The sequence below is a fragment of the Zingiber officinale genome, chromosome 6A (genome assembly GCF_018446385.1).
Source record: "Zingiber officinale cultivar Zhangliang chromosome 6A, Zo_v1.1, whole genome shotgun sequence".
Taxonomy (NCBI): Eukaryota; Viridiplantae; Streptophyta; class Magnoliopsida; order Zingiberales; family Zingiberaceae; genus Zingiber; species Zingiber officinale.
In genome coordinates this window covers 106,355,534-106,381,580 of record NC_055997.1, presented here as the reverse complement: position 1 = coordinate 106,381,580, position 26,047 = coordinate 106,355,534, and the positions used below count along the sequence as shown (strand labels likewise).

Below are 26,047 nucleotides of genomic sequence, written 5' to 3'. Positions count from 1 at the left end.
CTTTTAGATAAAATCAAAATTTATTTTTAAAATTAAGATATTTTATGTACATAAATAGTAAAATGTTAATAAATTAATAATAAAATATTAAAATTAAAGTGATAAATCATAGGTGGAGTTGCATGGAGATGACATATCACAGAAGGTCGAAGACTCTACATAGGCGAATCCAAGTTCACAGATCAAAGGCCAGTAGCTTGGAGGCGCAGCAGATCACAGACGGAGTTGCAGGGAGACAACATAGAAGACAAAGCTTTACGGAAGTGAATCCAAGGGCAACGGACTTGGAGTCCCCTAGAGGATTGCTTGGCTAGAGAAGATGGGAAGTTCTACCAGTGCAAACCCTAACTAAGTGGTGTGGTCGAGCCAAGAAGACCTGCAATAGGAGAAGGTGGATTCAGACCGCATCAAAAGGGAAGAAACCAACTGCCATAATCGTCGAAGTTACAGATCACTTTACCTTGGATCTCGGTAGTTTTAAGCAACGAGGCAATTCATTCAAAACGTCTTGATGCAAATCTATTGGCAGAGTTCATTCCTTGCCCTGTCGTACTTTTGCCTCCCAAGCCGTGTAAACGTAAATGTTTGCAATTCGACACGATATGGATTTCCGAGAAATATTGTTCTTTGTCATCCTTAACACTGGTTATCATACTTTCCACAGATGATGTTAATGTGATTATCTATGACTTAGCATTAAGATTAGACTGTATTTCAGTTTAATAAAGTAGCAGGATTTTGATGACTTCGACTAGCCTTGCAATGACAACAATAACAAATGAGGATAGGAAAAAGATAATTATATTCATCCCAACGTCCCTCACAATTAATTTCTAAATTATATAAAAAAAGATAAATCACAAAGTCGACTTATAATCGATCGTCAAATGACTAGGAGATGAAAAAAGTTTTTCCCCAAGACAACAATAACAAATTGTGTTCTATCATCAAGTCATGGATCAAGAACATCAACACACTAAGAGTGTGTTTGGTTCAAGTTTTTTTATATATGACCTTGGTTATATGATCACCTAGTAATCCGATAACCAAGGTTATGGGGAATAAAAGTTAATCCTAATCTTGTTTGGTTCAACCTAGGTAATGTTATAATCTAATTTAATATTTACCATATTACCCTTATCAATTACATGATTAATTTTTTAGAATAAATTTAATTAAATTAATAATAATTATTAATATTATATTAATTAATAACTTGATAATATATATAATAAATAAGTATAATTGATTCATAATTTTTAAAATTTAAAATAAATCTATATATATTTTAAAATATAATTAAAATAATTTACATATGTGATTAAATTTTTAATTTTTTTTATGTTACTGTACTTCTCCCTCCTGCCCCTTTTTTCGTATCGACGTCTTCTTCCACGCAAGCCGTCGGCGCACCGACTCCTTCACGGACCTCCAGCACAATCTGCGCATCGTCTTTGTCCAAGCAATGGCTGGCCTCAGCCGTCGTTGCTTCACAGTCACCGCTTGCTCGCCATCGTCGCCGCCACCTGCTCGTTGTCGTTGTTGCTCCGTTATCGTCATCGTTGCTCACTGTCGCCTCCTTCTTGTCGCCGACGGGTCGCCTCCTCCGCGAACCTCCGACGTTGCCACCTGCTCGCCGTCGCTGTCCAGGTGATGGCTAGTCTTAGCCGTTCTTCACAGTCACCACCTGCTCACCATCGCCGCTGCCACCTGCTCGCCTTCGCCGTTGCTCACTGTCGCCTCCTTCTTGCCATCGACGGGCCGCCTCCTCCGCGAACCTCCGACGTTGCCACCTGCTCGCCGTCGCTGTCCAGGTGATGGCTGGTCTTAGCCGTTCTTCACAGTCACCGCCTGCTCACCATCGCCGCTGCCACCTGCTCGCCGTCGCCGTTGCCACCTGCTCGTCGTCGCCGTTGCTTCGCAGTCTCTCGTTGCTCACTGTCGCCTCCTTCTTGCCGTCACCGCCATTGCTAGTCGCCGTCGTTGGCCCCAGTCGTCGTCGTTGCCCCCACAGAGACTGCTGCTCCTGCTCACCACCTGCTAGTGTTGTTAAAAGAAGAATTTATCTCTTTCAAGTGTCGCAGGGTAATTTTGGGGAAAAAATATTGATAACCCCGGAATCGTGGAAAACCTAAGGTTTCTAAGGTTTTTTGATTCCGGATTATATTCCCTTATTACTGACGTGGCAGGAATATTACATTATCCGGAATCATTCATTACTTAAACCAAACAAGGGTATCCTTGATAACCTATCAAGGTTATCATTGATAACCCCCAACCAAACACGCCCTAAGAGTTCCTAGAGGCATCACTACAGCCATAAAATGTAGCCTAGTTCTGCTTCATCCTGATGGTTCCAAGCCTTCTTCATGGAATAGATCGATGCTCCCGTTTCCTTGTGGCTTAAAAAAAACAACCGGATCACATACGCTTTTTGTTAAAGCTTACTCAATTAACTGATGAAACTAAACATACTGAGAATAGTGAAAGAGATTAAGCCAAGAAAAATGAGAATTTCCACAATTAGAGAAAAACTATCTTTTCCAGCTCAATTCGGTAGTACAAAGGTTTTGTACTCTTTTTGCTCAAGGACTACTGGTAAAATATATATGGAATCAGGCATGTAAATTTGCTCCATAATATCATCATTCACAACGGAGTATCTGTGTGGGCGACTTCAAACCAGAAGGACGATCCGCATCGGATAGGCAGCCTCGCAGCAGGAGCTCATCTTCTCTCGTGTAAATTGTGGGCAGTGTAGAGGAGGCTGGCCAGATTGATTTAGTACATGCAAGTATCAACAATTCTGGAACTTATGTGGCAGAGAGCTCAGTTTGTTTGTACATAGGCGAGAGAGAATTTGCACGGACATTGATGCCGCCCCCTCTTACAGACAGGGAGGGGCCCCTGAGTGAGTCAGCTCTGCTAACAAGATTCGAGTCGAGGTACACAACTATTACAGTAATGTCGTCATGAAAATGCCGACGAACTCCACGGTCGATCTTTTTGAGATCAGAGTACCTCATCTCACGTTTTTTTGCTGCTTCTTGTAGTGCAGCTTTGACAAGTCTTCGTGCACTTCCCTGTGGGATTATGGAAATGTTTTTACTCAGACACCCATGTAAATCCAGCCCACCATGATTGGAAAGATACTTAATCTTTTTTTCTTGATAGTTTAGTAATAGAAATAATTTGCATTTAACATCGTAATCAACATGGGGGGAAGATATTGACTATAGCTTCTAACATTTGTCGAACTCTTTCAGAAAGAGTAGAAACTTCAGTTTCTTTATTGTTGTTATATGTTCAATGCTCACTTATGAATTATGACTTGTTTATTCCTTTATTGTTCGAGTTATTTGTGAAGTTACTCAAACCAAAACAGAATCGCTAGGAACTATGCATTATTTAAACATCACAAGAAGTACCTTGTCAGCTTGTTCCATGCATTCGTTTACCACAAAAGTGCCACAGACAAGAATTTGCTTTAAAAAAAGGGGGAGAAGCAAGGTATTTAGTGACATTTAGATGCATAATATGTTGATGTTTCATGGTTCACCACTGCTAACCCAACCTGTGTCTGCCTCTAATAAATTGACTCAAGAATGTGTTTTATGAAAAAAAAAAAAGAGAGAGAGAATCAAATGCACCAAAACAAAAGAAATTTTATATTTGTGCAAGCACAAACCTATTGTATCCCACCAGTTCAGGTGGTCCAACAAAAAAAGTAATAACCAGTAGGGTATTTAGTGGCACTCAGATGCATATTATATTGATGCTTCACGGTTCATGTTACTGTTAGCCTAGCTGATGCTCAACCTTTTGAATCAGACAATAATCCAACTTACCTAATTCCTTCACAATAGTAACTAAAAAAACAAACACAACCTACCATATGCAAAGTGCAAATGCATCAACATTGGTAAATGCTTCCTCATGCACTTAGCCTTGGTATTTAGAGTATTCTATCCCAAGTCGAAAGCAAGAGGGGTTCCAAGATGGACTATATAAAGTGTGGGGAAATAGTGATACTACTGTAATCTACGACATCAGTTAAGAGGGAAATAAATTAAACTCACACTGCGAGTGTTGCGTTGAACAATGTCAACAGCCTCTTGATTGCTGAAATGCTCCCAAAGCCCATCAGATGCAAATATAAGGAACTGATCTTGAGGTTGCAGTGGTTCCACAATAATTGTTGGTTCTGCACTCAATATAGGTTTCTTAAATGGCTCCCGGAGTCTGAATTTTGCATGCAATGGTTCCCGATTGAATTCAGACTTTTTTAGGTACACATCACCAATTGACCTGGAAACCTGGAACAAAATAAAGTAAATTTCTTTAAGGGAAATCAAGCTCCAAATATATTATTCACTAGTAATAAAAAAACATACATTAGTGATATCAGGAATGGGAAAGAGTATTGTCAAGTATGTCACTGTTAGATTTGTACTAGCTTAGGTCACATCCTAATTAGACCTACTCCAATTTTATCAGGATTCCAATCTGGAACTTACATCTCTCCTATGACCTAAATTGGTTCAAGTGATCTGGACCTTGCTTTCTTGAAATGACAAAGGTCTGAGCCAAGACTCCAAATAAAGTTCTTAGCAATAATTGGCAGGCTAGAAATAAGGGGAAAGGTCTAACTCACTTCTTCATAAATAAAATTTGTGTTGAATGATTAATGAAATAAAACTTAATCTGATAGAGTGCATATGATCACAGTATGTAGCAGATATGACAGAAAACCATCAGACACATGGGCCACTCTTCCAACCAATAGAACCCGTTGACTATCAAATCAAGCATGTATTTTTTTTAAGCATAATAATGTACCTAAGAAAACAAACATCAATCTACCTGGATTAGGCCCTTGACACGCCACACATTATGCTTCAAAACAACAATATGTTTATCATCAGGATGCATTGACTGCAGCTCCCGCCTCACAGATTCAATTGCTACATTGTGTTCTGCTGATAATTGCACGGCCAAAACTTCTCCAGTTGCTTTCACACCTCTTCCTAGAACAACACGGGAGTCACCAAGATTAGCTATATAGAGTGTACCACCGCAGATTACCCCAACTAGACAGCATGAGCCAACAGCTGCAATCTGAGGCTTCACAGACCATTGTTTGGTCACCAAGGAAATAAACCCCTCTTCTGTTGCTTGGTATGCCTTCCTTATTACATCAATGGACATGGATTCCTGCTCTGTCACAAATCCTGTCAAAACAATTTCTATGAGAATAGGCGATGAATATCACTATATTATGAAAGAAGTATCCTTTTGAATACATCATGCAGCACATCCTGTCTGATCCTGATTAAGAATTGAGATTTGTCTACAAAGTAGCAAACAGGAACTAGGCAAACAAATACAACGCCCAATGAAAAATAATCAGAAATGAATCGTAAAAGTTAAATAGGAACAAGAAATATATAGTAATTTCCATGAAAGGGGCAAATATAATCAGGATACATGTATATTAGTATTTCTCCTATTCACTCAGCACCAAAACCATTATCTTGTTTCAAACAGGAGCTGAAATTTACCACAGCCAAACAACTTAATAGACCAAACAAAACATTCATGATGCCATGAAGCAGTAACAATCAAAGGATAACCTAAAGAATGGGAAACAAGGAAACTATTTTACAATTTATTAGTTAAAAAAAGATGCACTGGGTCCATAAATATTTTTTACTAAATTTTTTTAACATGAATTTTTTGATATAACAATACTGTACTTATATTATAGAACAATTAATTTGCTTTCATCATCAGTCATATGAATGCCTGAAGTTCCTAAGCATTAAGCCATTAATGCAGAATAAACTGGAATTGTGCAAGTACAGAGCTTACTCTTCAGGTTCTGAAATAGATGATCATTGACATAACGAGAAGTTTCTGGACCACCATGCCCATCATAAACCCCAACAAAAGTCCCATATGGCCCCAATTCAAGCAAACTTAGAGGTCCGGACTCAAGCTGGCACTGATCCTCAAGCAAGTTATTTGCCTGTACAACCGCCATTGAAAACTCACCATAAACATGCTGCCCACTGTCCTTGTACCATAGAAGCCCATCCTGTCGACCAACCCCATCAGAACCTGAGCGGGCATATAAGTTTGATTGCTGCCAGCAGGCCTTAAATAGCTTTATCAATTTTGTTAACATCCCTCATCTCAATTAAACACACATTTGTGTTTTCAGCATCTCTCTGAAAAACTCTGATATCCCAAACTGAATCTGCACCTCTCCTCCAAAACTGAAACAAAAGAAGTCGCCTAAAGCATGTCAGTTGGAACAAAAAACAAATGCTATAAACAAGTCACTATAGATTTTGGGAAGACTATCAAACACTCAATTTTCCTTCTTAATTAGTCGAAGATTTCAAGAGCAAAGCTGTGTCGACCTTCTCAGAGTTTCTTATCTCAATTAAAATAGCCACAAATAAGCTAACTACCAACAAACCAAATCATATGATAGTTCATAAGAATCCAAATACAAGATACCTTTCGGCACAACAACACGATCTACTCACAGATCCTCAACAGCGCCGTTATACATTCGCTCCGACCTGGGTTCATCCAGATGCTTCCGTTGTAAGTAAAGCACAAAAGACAACGTCACCCAAAAAGGAGGGGAAAAAAATCACCCTCAAATCATAGGCTTCCAGAGATCGATAGGTTAAAAAGAACAGACCTTCCGGGCCGAGATCCGCACCACGACGCCCCAGATCCGGAGGATGCGCTGCTTCTTCCAAGGATGGAAGAGACGACACGGAGGGTTGCGCTCGGTTCCTATCGCCGGATTGGGGCTTTCTCGATCTGGAGCTGCCGCAAACTAAAAGGGACTCGTTAAAAAAGACACGAATAATTACCCACACGCCAGCAAGGCGCAGCGCTTGAGCGAGATAGGATGTAAATGAATTAAACGTTTCGCGAGTTATTCGGATCTCGATTTAATAAAATATTCGTTCGAGTTCGTTCGTTTATCTTATCGAGCTGAGCTTGAGCTCAATTTCAAGCTCGACAATTTTATCGAGCTGAGCTCGAGCTTAAGGATATTCGACGAACATGTTCGTTTGTAGGCTCACGAGCCTTAAAACGATTCTTAAAACGAGTTTTAAAACAAGCCTTAAATCATGTCAAAAAAACGAGCTCTAAAACGAATCAAAAAACGAGTTCTAAAACGAACCTTAAAACAAGTAAAAAAAATGAACTCTAAAATGAGTCTGAAAATGAGTTCGAACTCGCTTAACGAATTAGACTCGTTAACTATGATAATCGAGCTAATAACAAGTCGATCTCAAACTGTTCGCGAGCTTGATAATTCCAAAACGAGCCAAGCTCGAGCCTTGTAATAAAAGTTCGATTCGAACTCGAGTCTGAATATAACTTAAATGAGTCGAGCTCAAGCTTAATACTGTTCGGCTCGGTTTGACTCGTAATTACATCCCTAGAGCAAGAGTTGGAAAAAGTTTTTGTAAAATAAATGAAATAATAGAAAAGGAAAAAACAAAGAAAGGAAATATTTTGACAAAAAATCAAAATCAAAAGGAGACTCTTTTATTTTCATTATTATCGGATATTCTATCAAAAAAATATATCTTATTTTATTTTTAGCAGATCAAAATTATTACAGAGCAAAAGCAATTTTAATTAAATTAATCAATATTAACAAAATATAATTTAAATTGTAACAAAAAATAAAGAGAACAAAAAAAGTCAAATAGGCATGTCTTTTAATGTTAACTACTCAAAATACCCTTATTATATGTTTAGTCAGTTTTGTAGAAGCTCCTTGCGTATAGAAGTTGCATACTAACTTTTATATGATAAATCATGGTAAAATAATGTTAATTTAAAATGTAATAAATACCATAAAAATTCTATTAATTATTTTATTCATTAAAATATTATTTGAATCTAGTTGTGAAATAATATAAAATCAGTATGGTAAAAGTTGATCAATATTTTAGAGTTTCAAAAGTCAAATGGGACGCCTTAATAGAAAATGGGACATCCATCACGAAAATGTAAATGGACTTTTGATTTTTCCCAAAAATAAAAGGTAAACACTAATGATTTCTTTTCTAACAAATACAAATTGATAGAGATAAAATGCATATATTTGCATAAAAAAAGGAAATAATGCTACTTATACCATCCATTTTTTTCTGTCAAAAATTTTATAGTAAGAATCATAACATTCTTATTTTTTTAGTATGTTTTGGATAATGATGGCTTTTGAATCTGTACAGTGTCCATGAAATTCCAAACTTGAGGAGCCGCCTTGAGATACACAGATTATGCAATTAATTTGCATGGTTAATCACGACGTATTACATAACTTCTGTACAAAAAAAGCTTTCTCCAGAATTTAGTATCAACAAATGGTGTTAATCTGAAGTACTTGAATTATAAGCATATATATCTGAATGCTTCAACGAGATGATGATGAGTAATAGCATTACAATCGAAATCTGTGCAGAGGGAAGCCAGCAATTCCATTATTCCATCTATCTTCTCATCCTTGAATTCATAACTAGACCAAGAAGTTACACAATTTATTAGAAATTTTAGCAAAAGACAGTCTTTCGAAACTCAAGTTATTTGCTGCACTTCCTTTTGCCGCCAGAATTTGGTCTTAAACTATGCTTTCAAGTTCAGGATTGTTAGATCTTGTGGTCACTGCTCGGAACGAATGGTTGAGAGGCCACATGGTCCAAGGCTATCGATACTTCATGCATCGAAGGGCGCATGTGGGGCTGATCATGTAGGCACATTGAAGTGGTTACAGCGAGCTGGTAGAAGGGGCGCAGAGGGTAGCTTCCTTGCAGAATGGGATCTGCCAATTGGGTGAACCTCCTCTTGTCCTTGAGGAAAGGACGCGACTGCCAATTAAGAAAGCAAAACATCATAATCAACAATGACATGAGAATGCAATATAGCAAGCAATTTACTTCACTTGGACATATAGATAATACATGAGAAGACTAGAAGGATTCCTTCTAATGACTGGGTAACAAATCTGATAAGCTAAAGTCAATAACGGATTCATATGAATTTTCTGGATTGTGTATTAGACCAAGTAAACAAAAATTGACACTATGAAATTGCATATATCACATGAAAGGAAATCCATTGTGCAAGTTAATTTGTTAAAAGATTGAATTGCTGCAAAATGATACATACCCATGTAATCAAATTCTGCTCCCCTACGCTCTTAGTATCATCGAAAGCCCTTCTTCCAGTCATCAGTTCCAATAGAACCACACCGAAGCTATAAACATCAGATTTAACAGTTAATTTGCCACTCATTGCATAATCTGGAGCACAATAGCCAAACGTCCCCATCACCCTTGTTGAAACATGAGTCTTGTCACCGACAGGCCCAAGCTTTGCTAGTCCAAAGTCAGAAAGCTTAGGGTTGTACTCACTGTCTAAGAGTATGTTAGCCGATTTTAGGTCACGGTAAATGACAGGGGGGCTAACAACATTATGCAAATATGTGACCCCTTTTGCAGCACCAAGAGCTATCTTTATTCTGGTATTCCAATCAAGTGGTTCCTTATTGGGAGACAGATCTGGAAGGGGAAAAAAGGCCATGAGGCAGTTAAGACAAGATTTGAGGCACACTAATTAGTCAACAACTGATATAATGGTAATAAGATATTATCAGAGAAAGAATGATATAGAATATCTCACACGAAGTTACATTCATGGTGGTGGAGATTTTTCCTTTCCTTTTTTTAGTTTTTGAGCTCACAATATAGCTAAGGCGGTAAGTTAAATGCTTTTATATATATATATATATATATAAACTTGTTACCCTGCACACCCCACACCCTTATATGGCCGATTGTGGAAGACAACCAACATGACAAGCTGATACGGACAAAAATCCAGCATTTTCTCCTTCTCTTCAAAACGTGCGGGCATATTTTGGCTCTCTCTTCCCTTCCCTTTGTTTCCCGTTGCTGGTTTCAAAACCAAAGCCCTAAACCCTCTTCCCCTCTCATCCCGCTCCTTTCTTCCCCCGCGTCAGACCCTAAACCCAGGCCATCTTCTTCAGCGATCAGCTCGCGTGGAATGAGTTAGGGTTTTCGTCCAACCTGTACTGCTCATCTCCCTACTCCCCTTTTTCTACTTGTGTTTCTTAATGGCGCATTCCATGGGAGTTGCAAAGGTACATTGAGTGTTTTTCTTTTATCCATCGTTGTAGCTAATTTTTGTAAACCAGCACCAACCTTAGTACTGGTATTTGCAAACACCATCACCAATGCAAACCAGCTACAATGTAGTGTTTTTTTTTAATACTAGCTACAACATTGTGCTGGTTTGTAAAAACCAGCACAACATGTGATGGTTTTCCTTAATCATAGAAATATTATTTTTGCATATATACATTTGTTTATTTATGTTAATAATTGATATTTTGCCATGAGATTCCAATCATCAGTTGATCTTGGTCATAAACTCCAATGGACCAATGTTTTAGATCACGTTAATGATTTTTTTGGCCGTCCAACAATGAAAGGACAAGATCGTTGTTCTGTTCGTTTACATGATCGACACAAAATGATCATTAAACAACCCCCTTTGCTATTTTCTTGACATACAAGATATTCAACAAATTCCTGATCTACTCGTGAATATATTTCAAAGTTGGGATTCAGCATCTCAAACATTTATATTTTCAGGTACACTTTCTAGTATTGAAAGTTAGAAGTGCATAATAGAAAACTAATCAATTTAAATTTTCAAGTGTCTAGTAACTTTCTCTAAAAGAGATGTATCTCTATTGCTGGGTATTTCAGATAGAGGTGCTTTCGCTACTATGAACTCAACTAATACACGACCTCTTTCTTGCTCACTTCTCTAATAAAAAAGAACCTACTAGATCAAGAATTGAGTTGCTGAAACTCTATTCTTATAGAGTTGAAGTAGATCATGATGTTTTAATATTTTGTAAAGTATACATTTTGTATATATTTGTTTGTGTTTTATTTTTGTTTAGTATATATAAGGCTCCATTAAGTCTTGCAGATATTGTAGATGATTTTGAAAATCTAGGTAGATTCAATTGGCTGGAAGCAATTCATCAATTTATTGCTCCCCAATTAACTACCATCGGGGATCTTTTTGCATCAAGCTTCTATACCTCAAGGGATTTGCTGGTCTTTTAATTGTAAGTTTGTTTTAAATGCTAAATGTGATTTTTTATATGAACATTATATATCAAACTTGTTACCTTGCACACTCTTATATGAGCGATTGTGGGCAACAACCAACGTGGCGAACTGACGCAGACAAAAATCTATCATTTTCTCCTTCTCTTCAAAACACACGAGTACATTTTGGCTCTCTCTCTTCCCTTTCCTTCATTTCTCGTCGCTAGTTTTCAAAACCAAAGTCCTAAACCCTCTTCCCCTCTCATCCCGCTCCTCTCTTCCCCCACGTCAGGCCCTAGACTCAGGCCATCTTGTGCAAGGTAACAAGTTTATATATATATATCAACACTTAAAGAAGCAAAAATAATAAAAAATCAATAATGATGTCTTAGAATATCCCATTTCATGGTTGAAATTGCTAAACACAAAACTTTAATATGGTGATTTAAATTCATTGAGATCGATACAAGAACATAATTGGAAACAGACTTTCTCAAAGAGAATGCCTAAAGAATTTGATAAATCTCTCTTATTACAAACCAAAATTGATTTTTCTTCATAGTTATCAATTCCAGTTTATGAAATGAGGCAAGTGAATGAGAATGTTAAAAGGCTGCCAAGGTAATGCCAAGTTACAGCACCTTAGAAATCATGAAAAACCATAGCACAATATTGATAATCATTCATTCTTACAGAAAGATAACAAATATTTGATTTTCAACAAAATCATTGACACTTTATGAGCTTGCAAACCTTATTTACATATCACTATATGTGCATTGCTTGTTTGATATATAGTGCAGGTCAATTGAAAATGATTTTTTCAGATTAGATTTTAGGACAACATCAGGGTGAATATGGTAATCCAGAACTAGCACAATATCGAAGGTGATTCAATTCAAACAAAATATAGGTGTGACGAATGTTTTATCATTATGATTAGTTTCAAAACAATCAAAATTCTGAGGGATGAATATGTAAATGTGATTAATATGGTTTTAAAAAAATATTCTTTTGTTTATACACCATGTTTGGGGAAAATAAATTAAGTGTTTTTAGGAGATTTTAGGTCTTAGAACCTGATATTAATAAAATGAATTTGTCATTCCATTAGAAGATGTTTTAATAATTGTAACTACAAACAACATTTAGGATGTGTACAATATTTGGAACTAGTCTTAATAACAATAAACAAATTTACAAGCTATATTCAAGATATATCTCATAAAAATAAAACAATACTATAGAGAGACGTTCAGGTAGATTTAATTACTAATAAATGAACAAAAATAGGTTAATTTGATATGGATAGGTTCAAATACAGCCAATAATTCATTGATTAGACAAGTTGAATCAACTTCATTGAAGGTGCAAGTGTAATGGGGAGAAAAAAATATTTAACACAGTTAAAATTGACTTAAAAGATATTGATACCAATAACAATATAATTTCACATATACTTCAATGGCAAAATAATTCATGCAACGACTCTAAATAGTTGTTGAATTTGGAATGTTTCTAGAATGGAATATAAGTGGAATGATTTTTTATTTTCTTATGTTTGGTTTTACCATATGAATGAAATATACATGAAATAGTTGTTTCCATTAAATAAGATTAATGGATAAATTGAAGAATGTTCATTCAGGTATAGAACTTAAAATTAACAAAATCGAACTGTCATTCTACTAGAATGGCTATTCCAATTCAAACTAATCACCTAAGCATCGAATGGAATCAAAGGTAATGAAATCAAAAGTAGGTATAGCTACCTCTTCAGGTCTCATATCACTGTACCAAAGACTGTCCTAGAATTCTTAAGATGATCCAACAGTAGAAAATATGAAGAGAGGAGGTATACCAAATAAGTGCCGCTCCAAGCTACCATGTGGCATATACTCATAAACCAAGAGCCTCTCCTCTCCTTCTGCACAGTATCCAATCAGGTTGACGAGATTGGGATGGTGGACCATTGTCAGCATCAAGCACTCGACAAGGAACTCTTGAGTACCCTGAGATCCTCCCCTTTTGAGCTGCTTAATTGCAACAACCTATTCTTAAAAATCCCAAAAAAAGATAATCCTTTTGGTAAATTCAAGCAGAAGGATGACCAAACAATCTAGGGTTTCAAATAAAGGAGACTAAATGAAAGTAGCGTTGCCTGCCTGGCTAGATTCCAATCGCCCCTTGAACACCTTTCCGAACCCACCTTCTCCTACCAAATTAGCCAGCTTGAAGTTTCGGGTGGCGGCGGCGAGTTCCCGCAGGGTAAACCCCTGCGCCAAGGTCTTCGCCCCATCGGGAGAAAACGCTGCCTCGGTCTCAAGCTCTGCATCCAAAAGTGGCAAGAATAATGACGAAAAACCTAGCCATAATCCAATTTCGAGACGCAAAACAATCATACACCGCAAGACAAACCGCCGGAATCGAATGGGCGCTGCTGCTCCACGGGCCGCTTCCGAGTCCTCCGATGGCGTCTGAGGGTGAGGCAAGAAAAGCATTTCATGGTTCCTTATGAATCGCCTCTGCTCATGGAATGCAAGGCAAACCAAGAAGTGGCATTGGCCAACTCTTCCTGTTCTGCACCTCGGATCTTTTGGGCAGGAAGAGTGGCGGCTCGAGGAGCAGAAGGGGCAAGGGCGGGGAAGTTGAGAAATAAGATGGAGGAGGTGAAGGTGGAGGGTGGGCGGCCGGAGATGGTGACGGGAGGCCATGAAAGGCGCAGGCTTCTTCGGAGAAAATAATGGAGGCAAATAGGCAATGATCGCCCCCCGCCATCCAACAAAAACTGGATAATAAATAAATCATAAAAGAGTTTTAATGATATTTTAAATATTTTGTTTTTATTTATAGATTATATTTTATTAAAATTTAAGATTTAATATTTTTTTAAAAAAATAAATTAGTGTACGAACTGTGACTCCTAACCATAAACACTAAACCCGTTCAATTAAGCCCCGGGACTAGCAGTGACAAGTGACAGGATATTTAAGCGATCTAAATTTATAAAACAAAATTCTTCACATTAGACGCTAGCCATTTTTGGTGGTAAAAAAAATATTACATTTGTCTTCAATGTCCTTGTCAATCCATCTGAGAATTAACATAGAAAAAATAAATCATAAACGATAATAATTAACACATAAAAAAAATATTTATCTCGATTTTATTAAAATTCAAAACGCTAGCCATTTTTGATTTATTGACTGGTAGAAAAATTTAATAGAGTCGTACCATCACCCAAGACTGGTTACGTTTATAATTTTTTTAAACTCGTCCATTAAGATGCATTAACTAAATTTAGTTCTATAATAAAATTTAATTTCATTATTAAAATATATAAAGTGAATTAAATCGATAAGTCCAAAATGAGTTTTGATAAAACCTTCAGCATGCTTACGATCAAATTAAATTTTATTAATAAAAAAATTAATATTTTACTATTTAATTAAGAATGACTATTAATAACTAATTTTGAGGAAATTTAAAATTAAATTTCATTAATATTTTTTTCTTTTCATAATAAAAATAATTTTAAAACTTATTAGTAATTTTTCTACATATTATATATAAAAAATATGTACTGCTATGATTTTTTTTAATCTCATATCTTAGGATTCACAACACCATGAGAGAAAAAATTTCTATAAATATCATAAGTCGGTGATATTAGAAAGTACACATTTCTCAATCTTTTAGCTAAGACAAGTGTAGTATCTGTTCTTATCAATTTAATATCTGATATAAAAAATTATATTAATTTTTTATAAGGGAGAGTGCTAGGGTTCTCGAGCGTCGCCCTTACGTTACACTACTATATGGACCTGGCCACCCTTACCATGTCTAATTTATCGGTTTAAAATACTAATTTATGTGTATTCATACAATATATTACACATGCAATGTGTGTGCACGATACCTAGAATCCGGCAAGATCTGAGCAAGATTTCCTCCATTGTTGATCTAAGCTCCTGCTCAGATCCGACCATATTCTAGCACCGATCGCACCGGCAATGATTCCCCTGGGTTCACCTTCCCCCTAGGATATCGTTCTGGTTGGACCAGCGACCATAGTGGGCTAGGGGCGACGAGTGGGACACGGGGATAGGGAAAATTCAGAACAGAGGATCTGATCTCAGGCGACATCCTTACGCGACAAGCTTGGGCGCCACTCTACATAGGAGGCGCCTCCACAAATGTCAAAATTCACCTAATTAAAGTTACTGCTTCACCGTATTTGATAGATTGATTAGAAAATATTGAACCAGGTAATACCAAACCTGATTGATAGATTAATTAAAGATAAAAGGTCTTCTATCTTGATTTTACTACCATATAAATTTAGAGCATAACTTATGTATACTTAAAAACAAACTTATAAGATATTTGTCTCATTTGGAATTCAAACTCTATTTTTTTTTTAGTGCAATCGATTTCGGATCAAGATTGATCAAATTCAAGTTATTTCGAATTGAATTTCGATGTTTGATCAGTATTGTTGATGAGAATGAAATGTTAAGTGAAGGGAGAGATTGTTGGAAAGAAATATTCTTAGAAATCGAACTCAAGTCAAGCTGACCAAGATTAGCTTAGATGTGAATGGTTGAGTGAAGAGTTTAGTAGGTTAAGGTTTATCCGGATACTTGATAGTGAAGATGTCTGAATGGGTCACGATTGATTAAACACTTAACAGTTGAAAGTCCAATAAAGAGTTGGCAAGGATGAAGTCTAAGTGAGTCATAAGGACCAAGTCCAAATATGTCAAGAAGAGCTAGATGTTTGACAATGATGAAATCATAATAGATCAAGGTCAACCGGATGCTAGGCAATAATGAAGTCCTAGCAAGCAAGTGATCAAATGTTAAATTACAAAAACTCTTGACAAGTCAAGATTGATATGATACTGGCAAAGAAAGTTCTAGTAAGTTGAAATCAATCAGATACTAAACAAGACGAGAATTCATCTATGATAAGACTGAAATAGAGGTATCAATCAACTACTAGGTAATAGCGATCAACTAGTGAAATCATAAATCCAAAATTCAAGATTTGAGGGGAGTTTAAGGGGTTTGCTACCCCATTAACTGATTAATGGGTTGATCAATCAACTAATGAACACATCATTGATGTGTTTCAACAATCAATTGATGGAACAGTAACCACAAATATATTGTTTAGAACTTGACTGCGATTGATGCACAATAATAATCTTGTCAATGTTGTAGCAAACAAAAGATTTTTGGGTCGAGTTGGAGACTAGATTGATGTAGCAAATCGATTAATGAACAGTAATAGTCAATTATTAGTAGTCAAAGCTGAGAAAGTAAGAGTCATTCTATAAGTGCAACAGTCGAATTTAGTGGAACAATTAACTAATAGTAAAGAGCAATTGACTGTTAGGCAGATATCTGCCCCAACCTTAAGATTATAAAAGAACGCTTTCTGAAGGATTTCTGTGTTGATTCCTAGAGGTTTTGGAGGAGTGTATCGCTGGATTTTCAAACCTCAAGAGGCAAACTAAAGCAACCAAGGCAAAGATTTATTATTGTAAATTTGTTTCATTTGTTTTATATAGGATCGAAACGAACATGAGAGAACTTCTCGAAAAACAAGTACGCAACGGAAAAATAACAATTGAAAAAGCATAGTAGAAAGTAAGAACGCATTTGTTTTTACTTGGTTCGTAGCCCCGCGACTACTACTCCAAGACTCATTGTCCCTTGGATCATTTTGATTGGGCAATCTAGTAAATTCTCTCTCGAAGAATCTTTGGATAGAAAGGTCGAATAGAGAAATGAGAAAAGTGTAACACTCTATACTTTCCTATGCAAGTATAACAATAACTAAAAGAAAGCACTATTTTTTATCGACAATAATTGCAGTTGAAGATCGAAACTCGATGTTGGTATCGCTCTTACTATAACAATTGGACATAGTAGAGTTGCAGCACAACATTAACAAAGAGACAATGTAGCAAAATCAATTTGGAAGCCTGTAAAGAATTGATGTTAAAAGTTGTGGTTGAATCCCTCTTTTAAAGGGTATAGGGGGTGCTTTGATTCATCTAGGGCGCCTCCATAAACAATGATCCGATTCTAGAAGTTTGGCTTGTACCCACTTAGGGGTGCCTCCATTCGGCAGGGCACCTCTAATGCTCCAACCTGAGGCGCCTCCATTAATAAACCAGGGTACTTCCAATGCTTAAACTTCATCCTTAAAGTTTATCTCCTCTGGGGCACCTCCATCCATCCAGGGCACTTCCAACCTCTCACTCAGGGTGCCTCCACTTAACTGAGGCGTCTCGAGTATTGTTAATCCAAACTTCATTTTTTGCTCTAAGCTCCTGCAAAACATGTTAGTTCAAACTAACAAAAAATACCTACAAAATAAAGTTAGCATAGATAATTAAAATTATGAATTAGATCTTGTTTAACCAAGATCTAGTCTTGGTCTCAACTTAGATTTCCAAAGTGGATCTAAGTTGGACCAGCACCTACAGTCCCATTGGTGTTCCGTGTTCGTCCTCACTAAATCTCTCTCCTCTAGTTGTTTACCTCCATTTACCATTTACATATTTATTTGATGTTTAACCCACCAGGTAGATGTCTCATTTGGACTTTAGTCAATTGTCAAGTCATGCTGACCCAACTAAACTTTCTGTTGGATATTATGTGCTTTCTGACCTATCTGAGCTTCCTGTTAATTATTTGGTTCTCCTGACCTAACTAGACTTCAGCTTGGTATTTGGTCATCTAAACCCGTTAAGTCCTTCAGTCTGCACACTCGGTCAAGCATTTAAAAAATATATAATCTAACTTTAACTATTTGTCATGTATCAAAATCTATATTTAATTATTAGTGTTGACTATACCAATAATCTCTTAATTTTTAATATAATGACAAACCGAATTAAAGTTAAAAGAAAATACAGAAAAATAATAGCATGATTATATTAAGAGAAAAAAAATAGTAAACATGATTTTCATTTATTATGAAGCCATTGTTTTATTTTTGTTTTATGATTTTTCTTGAATTATCAAACTCGTTATCTTTTCCCTTCGACATGCATAAAAACACGTATAGTAGAAGTAAACAAGTGGCGGATTAATAGCTTACAAAAATATTACCAAGCAAACTATCATCCATAATAAAACATTTTCAAAAGTAAAGCTTTCAAGTATGCTTTCAAAAGAATGTTTTGCAGCAGAATTTCAAAATGTTCTTCTAAAGAGTTTAACAAGACAAAAAATTTGAAAATTTTTAGAAACATTTTGAAGAAAATAACTGTGAAAAAAGTTCCAAATCGAGTTTTCCAAATAATTATTTTAAAAAAGTATTTAGTTTTAAAATAATTATTTTTCAAAAAGTATTTTAAAAAAAATCTATTTTGAAAAGTTTTGAAAAACAATTTGATGAATGTAATTTTGAGAAGAGTTTTAAGAATAGCAATTATGTGGAGACTAACTTTTTCAATTAATTTAAAGATTAAGTTTTTCCAAAAAAATTTTGGGAAAATTTGCATGTAGTCTCCATTGGCAAACAAAACTTTGCATGCAGTCTCTATTGACAAAAATCTTTTTCCCACTCCCTAGTCAAATATTTCCCTGATTATCCCTGATATTTTTAGATATAAAAGTCTAAAAATAAGTATAATTCCTCTTACATTCGGTACATTAAACTAGAATATAGTATATTTTTTATCAAATTGAGTACGATTTTTTTCCACCTCAATTGAATGGAAAATATACTATATTTTCTTTAAATGATACTCAATTGGATGAAAAATATATTAGATTTTCTTTAAATGATGTTGCATTTAGAAGAAATTATATTAAGTAGGAAAAAAGTCGTGCTCAATTTAATAAAAAATATACTCAATTCTATTTTAAAATACTGAATTTAACAGAAATTATACTCGTTTTTAGACTATTTGTACCTAAAAAATATGAGAGACATTTTGATAGAAAATATACTTGATTCTAGTATAAAGTGATGATTTTAAGAATAATTATACTCATTTTAGTACATTTTCTATTAAATTGAGCATTATTCTTTTTCCACTTCATTTGGATGGAAAATATACTAGATTTTCTTTAAATGGTACTCAATTGGATGAAAAATATATTATATTTTCTTTAAATGATACTGAATTTAGAAGAAATTATATTAAGTGGAAAAAAATCATACTCAATTTAATAAAATATACTCAATTCTAGTATAAAGTGATGATTTTAACAGGAATTATACTAATTTTGAGACTTTTTGCATCTAAAAAATCTGATGGGTAATTAGGTAACAATATTTGCATGAGAGAGTTGAAACAAATAAAATTTTACATGGAGAGAGTGAAAATAAAATTTTTTATAATTGGGGACTGTATATAAAGTTAAAGTTATGATTAGAATCTTTTCTCTAATTTATCAAATTTTTTTTAAGATAAATTTTTAAAAATATATTTACTAAAATATTTTATTTTGAACTTTGGCAAAAATGTGTCATTTCAATACATCATCTCATCTAACCCGACACTTTTTTAAAAATATCTTAGTTAAGCATAAAGAATGCATATCTATGTGTGTGAGGCCTAAAAATAAGATCTAGACATTTAAAACTGTCTATTTTTAAAAACTATATACGTAATTACATTTAATCATTGTTTTGAAACTAATTTTAAGAACATAAATTTATAATATAAGTTTTTAAAAACTTTTTCAAAACTATATATTATTTACTTTTTCTAGCCGTTCATCCATTCTATGGATTCTAAGAGTTCAGATCCTTTTGTTCTTTTTCCATGATCCTCTTCTAGTCCCCATTGTAATTACGGTTAGAATTTAATCATAATTGACTATGATCTCTTTCTAAATTTATATTTCCATCCAAATTATAATTTGGATCAGAGCAGATGAACGGAAGCTATTCGGAGATCGCTAGCAGTGGGCGGGCAGCCAGGCTACGGGGCATCGAGCGGAGAGCGACTGTCGACCATCTATCCCGATCCAAATTATAACCTGAATAGAAATATAAATCTAAGAAAAGATCACAATCAATTATGATCGGATTTAAGCCACAATCTAGATCAAGAAGGAACCATAGAAAAGTGGACTAGAGTATCAGTCATACTTAAGGGGCCGTTTGGTTCTCTCCTAGGAATCGAAATGGGAATGAGTATCATAGTATTATATATGGAATGAGAATGAGTATGAGCTTGGGTATCATTCTTAAAAATGATGTTTGGTTAGTTAAATATTTTCAATCGGAATGAACCTAAATTTTCTATTTTACCCTTACAGGAAAATAAGAGAAAAAATTAGATGGGAGAGAAAGTTGAATGTGAGAGAAACATATGATGAGAGAAAGTGTGACGAGAGAGAAAGTGTGTTGGGAAAAAATGAAGAGAGAGAAAGTATGATCAGAGAAAATGAGGAGAGAGTGCATGATAGGAGAGAGTGAGAAGAGAAAAAGTATGATGAGAGAAAAAGTGATGGAAAAAATGAAGAGAGAGAAAGTATTATGAGAGAAAATGAAAGAGTGAGGAGAGAGAAAGTATGATGAGAGAGAAAGTGGGTTGAGAGAGAAAGAGTGATGGAAAAATGAAGAGAGAGACAGTATGATGAGAGAAAATGAGAGATTGAGGAGAGAGAAAATATGTTGAGAGAGAAAGAGTGATGGAAAACATGAAGAGAGAGAAAGTATTATAAGAGAAAATTAAAAATTGAGGAGAGAGAAAGTATGATGAGAGAGAAAGTGGGTTGAGAGAGAGAAAGTGTGATGGGAAAAATGAAGAGAGAGAAAGTGTGATGAGAGAAAATATGAGACTGGGAGAGAGAAAATATGATGAGAGAGAAAGTGTGCTTAGAGAAAAAGTGTGATTAGAGAAAATAAAGAGAGAGTGTGTGATGAGAGAGAATAAAGAGAGAGAAAGTGTGATGAGAGAAAATGAGGAGAGAGAGTATGTTGAGAGAGATTGAGGAGAGAGAAAGTATGATGAGAGAGAAAGCACGATGAGAGAGAAAGTATGATGAAAAAATAAGTAGAAAATGTGTAATGGGAGAGAAAGTGTGATAGAAGAGAATAAAAAAAGAGAAAATAAGGAGAGAGAGTATATGATGGGAGAGAATATAGAGAGAGAATGAGGAGAGAGAAAGTATCTTGAGAGAGAAAATGTGATGATAAAATAAGGAAAGAGAAAACATGATGAGAGAGAGTGTGTGAAATTAAAAATAATTGAACAAATATACTAAGAGTATTTTTGTCTAAAACTTAATTCACAATCCTATTCCATCAAAACCCAAGGGAGGGGATGAGTTTCATCTATACCCAAATTTTTGGGTTTCATTCCAAAATCTTGATTCCATTCCCATTAACCAAACACAAGGTTTGAGAATGAATCCATTCCCTCATTCCCAAACTCATAAATCAAACGCCACCTAAATATCACAACCATGTGTGTTTTGAGTTATGTATAATTTTAACATGATTTATCTAATATAGAAATAATATGATTTTGATTTTGATTTTAACGTATCAGGAATTAAATTAATTTATGATGAATTAAATTAAAATTGATTGATTTAAAAGTAATATTAATTAATTTCAGATTTTAATTAATTACGGCAACATTTTAGATTATTTTTTATTAATTTTGAATTAATAATTAAATTAAGATGAATTAATTTAATAAATTAAAGATATTAATTAATGTCATATTAAGTTAAAAAAATTATTTTAAGTTAATTAATTTTGGATTAGATTAAAATCGATTTCTTATTGAATTAATTTAACCAATTTGGAATTAGTTAGGTTAAAATTAATTGAGTTAATTTCTGATTAATAATTAATTAAATTTAAATAGTTAATTTAATTAATTAAAATGATTAAAATGGTTTGAGTCTAATTTCAATTTGGATTTATTTGAATTTTAAATTTTTAGAATTAATTATAGATTAAAATTGTTAAAATTAATTGTTCTTGAATTTTGGATTAATTTAGTTAAGTTAAAATTAATTTTGGATTATCAAGTTAACTTTAAGTTCGATTAAATTAAAGTTGATTGATTCAATTGATTATTAAACTTATTCAATAATTTCTTATTAAATTAGTTACAACGAAAGTTGTTTAAATTAATTATTAATGTTTTAATTAATTAAGGACTGAATTGAGTTTTAATTTATTAATTGTTATATTTGGTTTAATTAATAATGATTAGTTATTAATTAAATTGCGATTAAGTTAATTGATTATTAATTTTAAATTAAATTGATTAATTTAAATTAATTAATTCAAATTAATTAATTCAAATTTAATTAAAATAATTAGGATCAATTAGGATTTATTAATTAATTTTCGGATGAATTAAATTAGGATTAAATTAAGATTTTTTAATTGAATTAAGACTAATTAAATTAATTTTATGATTTAATTTTAATTTACGTGTATGTATTTTGACATTTTTCCTTATTTATCTCACCCGATCTAAGTTTCTAACAAAAGTAATCATATAGTTTTTGTGAGATAAGTCAAGTTATTTTTCGGGGTTGTTTTAATTTATGTTAGATTCAAGTGTAGCTTTAGGTCTACCAAACATGCTTTCTTAAGTAAGTTTTTAGCCTATGGTGAATCACTTGGACATCATTAGAGTAACCATGTACCTTAAACAAAGCTCTTCAGTTAATCTTGCCCAAGAGACTTAGTACTAAACTTTGGGCTTAACAAATTATAATTATCTATGATTTATCTAGTCCCAGTTAACCAAGTGGGTAAGTTATGTTTTTTTAGATTCCAACTAATTTGACGCTCCCCCCTGAATTATATATAGAATAATTATTTTATGTTTAAATAATGAATTTCACTTTAGGTTTACAATATTAGTTTTTTCCTACTTACTTGGTTAGGTAATTTTTTGGAACTTATGTTTTGGTTTATTTCTTGTTTTGACTGACAAGTGATATGAAAAATTTGTTGATTGAGTTAGGTTTTATCTCAGCCCGGATTTATTGTAAACTGCTCATTAGGATCCAAATATCATATCTAGGTACTTAGATTTTATGGTGAACTTTTCTAAATGTCTTCTAAATCTCTCAACTTCACATTTTAACATGGAATTCTCTTCCTCAAGTTTTGTAACTTGAGTTGAGTTTCCATGCTGAACTTGTTCAGTTGAGGAATTTGAGTTAAGTTGTTCCTTAATGTCTTGATTTTCCTTAAGAAACAACTTAACTTGTTTTTGAGAGTTTGTTAATTTATTGTTTAAGCATGCAATAATTTCAAAAAAAAAACAATTAAATTAAATTTTACCTTCTGAAATGAATACGGATATGTGCCTTAACTCATATTCGAACTCATCTTGTTGGTCTAATTCGCTTTTTGACTCGGGTCCGATTGCCATCACACGAGGTAGTTTGCTTTCGAGTTGTTGGATATTGTTGACTTAATCATCTTTTGTAGGTCCTTCTTGGTGAAGTTCTTCTTTCTTCTAGTGAACATTTTTCTTACCATGTTCACTAGTTGTTCCTCCTCGTCTGATTCTAAGTCGGATTTATCTTCTAACTTAGGTTTGGTTTGGGTTTTTGTCTTCACTTCCTTGGAACATGCAAGAAAAGTTATAGCTTTCTCAACTTGTTTTAGGTTAATTTGTTCATGCAATTCTAATTCACAAAATATCTTATCTAATTTTAATTTAGAAAGGTTCCTCAAAACTTTATAAGCATCTACTATGGATGACCATAGTGTATTTCGAGGAAATGAGTTTAAAGCATTCCTTATTATATCTTGGTTTTGAGTTGGTGGCCGATGAGGTGACGTCCGTTGAGGATGTTCTTGATCCTCATGTGTAATTGACTTGCAGTTTCTCCTTCCTACATTTTTTTGTTAAATAAACTATTTAATAATGAATCTCATTTAGTTACCTTGGAGTCCTTTGTGCATTCGTGTAACTCAATCAGCTTGTCCCAAAGTTCTTTTGAATTGTCGAAAGGTCCGACCCAATTGAGTTCCTCTTTTGTCAACCCACATTAAAGGGTGTTAAGTGTCTTCGAGTCAACTTGGGTCTTCTTATTCATTTCTAAGTTCCATTTTTGTAGGTCAAGAAGCACATCGTGTTGGTGCAGCGGGGGTCGAGAGGAGGGTGAATTGCCTACAAAAAAAATTAACCTCTTCTCATTATTTTGATTTGATTAGACTAGCACAACTAAAATAAATAGAATAATAAAACTAAAAAATTAATGAAAAAGAAGCTTAGGAATTACTTGGTTACAACCTAGGTGGTTATTAATCCAAGACAAATAGAAGGCAGAGAAACCTCTTTGAAAGCTCAGAAAAAGACTAAGAAGTGAATACACAAGTTGTAGTTTAGTTATTGAATATTTTCTAACTTCAGAGGTCTTTTTATAGCCCTTGGAAGATCCTATCCGTGGATGGAAGGCGCCTTCAAAAGGGTTCAAGACGCTTTCAAGTGGATAAAATTTTATCCACAACTCAACGGTAACAAACGGTCATTTGAGGTTGGCACTGTTCACTGAAGGTGCCTTCCAAACCATTGAAGGCACCTTCGGTACTATTTATGGAAGGTATCTGTTAAGCCTTTGAAGGTGCCTTCGAGACTGTTTATCCAAAAATAGTTAACTTCCTTTGTTAACCATTTTTCACTCCACTCGCTTAGGTGATTCTCCGACCGTTTGAAATTGAGATCACCCGAACCCAACTCCAGCCTTCTCCTCGAGCAGCCTTCCTCCTCGGCTTCTCATCTCTCGAACTGCTGCGCACGTCCTTCTCTTATAGCACCTCATCCTTTGGATGCACCAAGTCCATCAACTCCATTCCCATGTCATCATTCTCACTAGCTGTGTCTTTCGCTTGACTTCTTGTGTTCCTAACTTCCTGCACACTTAGATACAAGGATTAAATATATAGGACCTAACTTAAGCTGGTTAATCACATCAAAACTATCACAAGGTACTTACAACCGATTGCATCATCTACCAGAGTCGTGTACCCTCGTCAAATGTTGAACCATTGGTCGATGTTGGTCTTTAAAAAAACATCCATTCTCCTCTTCTAGTATAGGAAGTTGTCTCCATTGAAGAGTGGGGGTGAGCAATGTTGTATTATTCGTTTTGGACCATTTAGTTCTTGCACACAAAAAATAGACAAGAGAAAAACAATGTCCTAAAACTAGGTCTTGGATTGGTAGCGTGGAGAAAAAGAATAAAGTGGAAAATAACTTAAGTGGTATTGCACCAATTTCAAGTAATTAACAAAAACTAAAATACTTGTCAGAAGAGGTGATTGTATCAATTCAGACTTGGTGAAAACCTTTAAATGAAAAATAAAACAAAAATGTGTAAGAAAATTTTTTGCTCGAACGTGGTTACACCAATTCAGTGTAACCCCGCTATGATACCAATTGTAGGATCGAAAGAACAAGAGAGGGAGAGTGAATCTCATTTTTAAAATTTTTCTTTTAAACTTTTAAAAACTTCTCAGAAAATAAGTATGCAATGGAAAAGTAACAATTGAAAAAGCACAACAGAAAGTAAGCACATGTATATTTTTATTTGGTTTGTAGCCCCATGACTACTACTCTAAGGCCCATGGTTCCTTGGACGGTTTTAATTTGGCAATCCACTAAATTCTCTCCCGAAGAACCTTTGGACAAAGAGGTCGAATATAGAAATGAGGAAAGTTTAACACCCTATACTTTTCTATGCAAGTATAACAACAACTAAACAAAAACACTATTTTTACCGACAAGAATTCTAGATGGGAAGCCGGACTAATTCAGGCAAGATAAGTCGATCGATCAGGGGGATCAGTCGACCAATTAGCGTCTAGTCAAATACCGATCCCGAGATCAGTGG

At 34.6% G+C, this 26,047-nt stretch overlaps 2 protein-coding genes and 1 pseudogene across 2 annotated transcripts; 1 reads left to right on the top strand and 2 right to left on the bottom strand.

Moving 5' to 3' along the window:
- Positions 1–2,493: 2,493 nt before the first annotated feature.
- LOC121997272 (probable protein phosphatase 2C 60) lies at positions 2,494–6,895 on the bottom strand. Its single transcript, XM_042551599.1, has 6 exons — positions 6,716–6,895; positions 6,526–6,590; positions 5,872–6,278; positions 4,864–5,231; positions 4,080–4,316; positions 2,494–3,083 (listed from the first exon to the last, which is right to left on the bottom strand). Exons 3-6 carry the CDS (start codon positions 6,185–6,187, stop codon positions 2,814–2,816), a joined length of 1,191 nt encoding a protein of 396 aa, XP_042407533.1. The 5' UTR covers positions 6,188–6,278; positions 6,526–6,590; positions 6,716–6,895; the 3' UTR covers positions 2,494–2,813.
- Positions 6,896–8,308: 1,413 nt separating this feature from the next.
- Positions 8,309–13,961, bottom strand: LOC121997271 (probable serine/threonine-protein kinase PBL7). Its single transcript, XM_042551598.1, has 5 exons — positions 13,608–13,961; positions 13,355–13,518; positions 13,051–13,240; positions 9,211–9,602; positions 8,309–8,909 (listed from the first exon to the last, which is right to left on the bottom strand). Exons 1-5 carry the CDS (start codon positions 13,693–13,695, stop codon positions 8,691–8,693), a joined length of 1,053 nt encoding a protein of 350 aa, XP_042407532.1. The 5' UTR covers positions 13,696–13,961; the 3' UTR covers positions 8,309–8,690.
- Positions 13,962–14,867: 906 nt separating this feature from the next.
- On the top strand, positions 14,868–15,026 carry LOC121998979 (annotated as a pseudogene).
- The last annotated feature ends 11,021 nt before the right edge of the window (positions 15,027–26,047 follow it).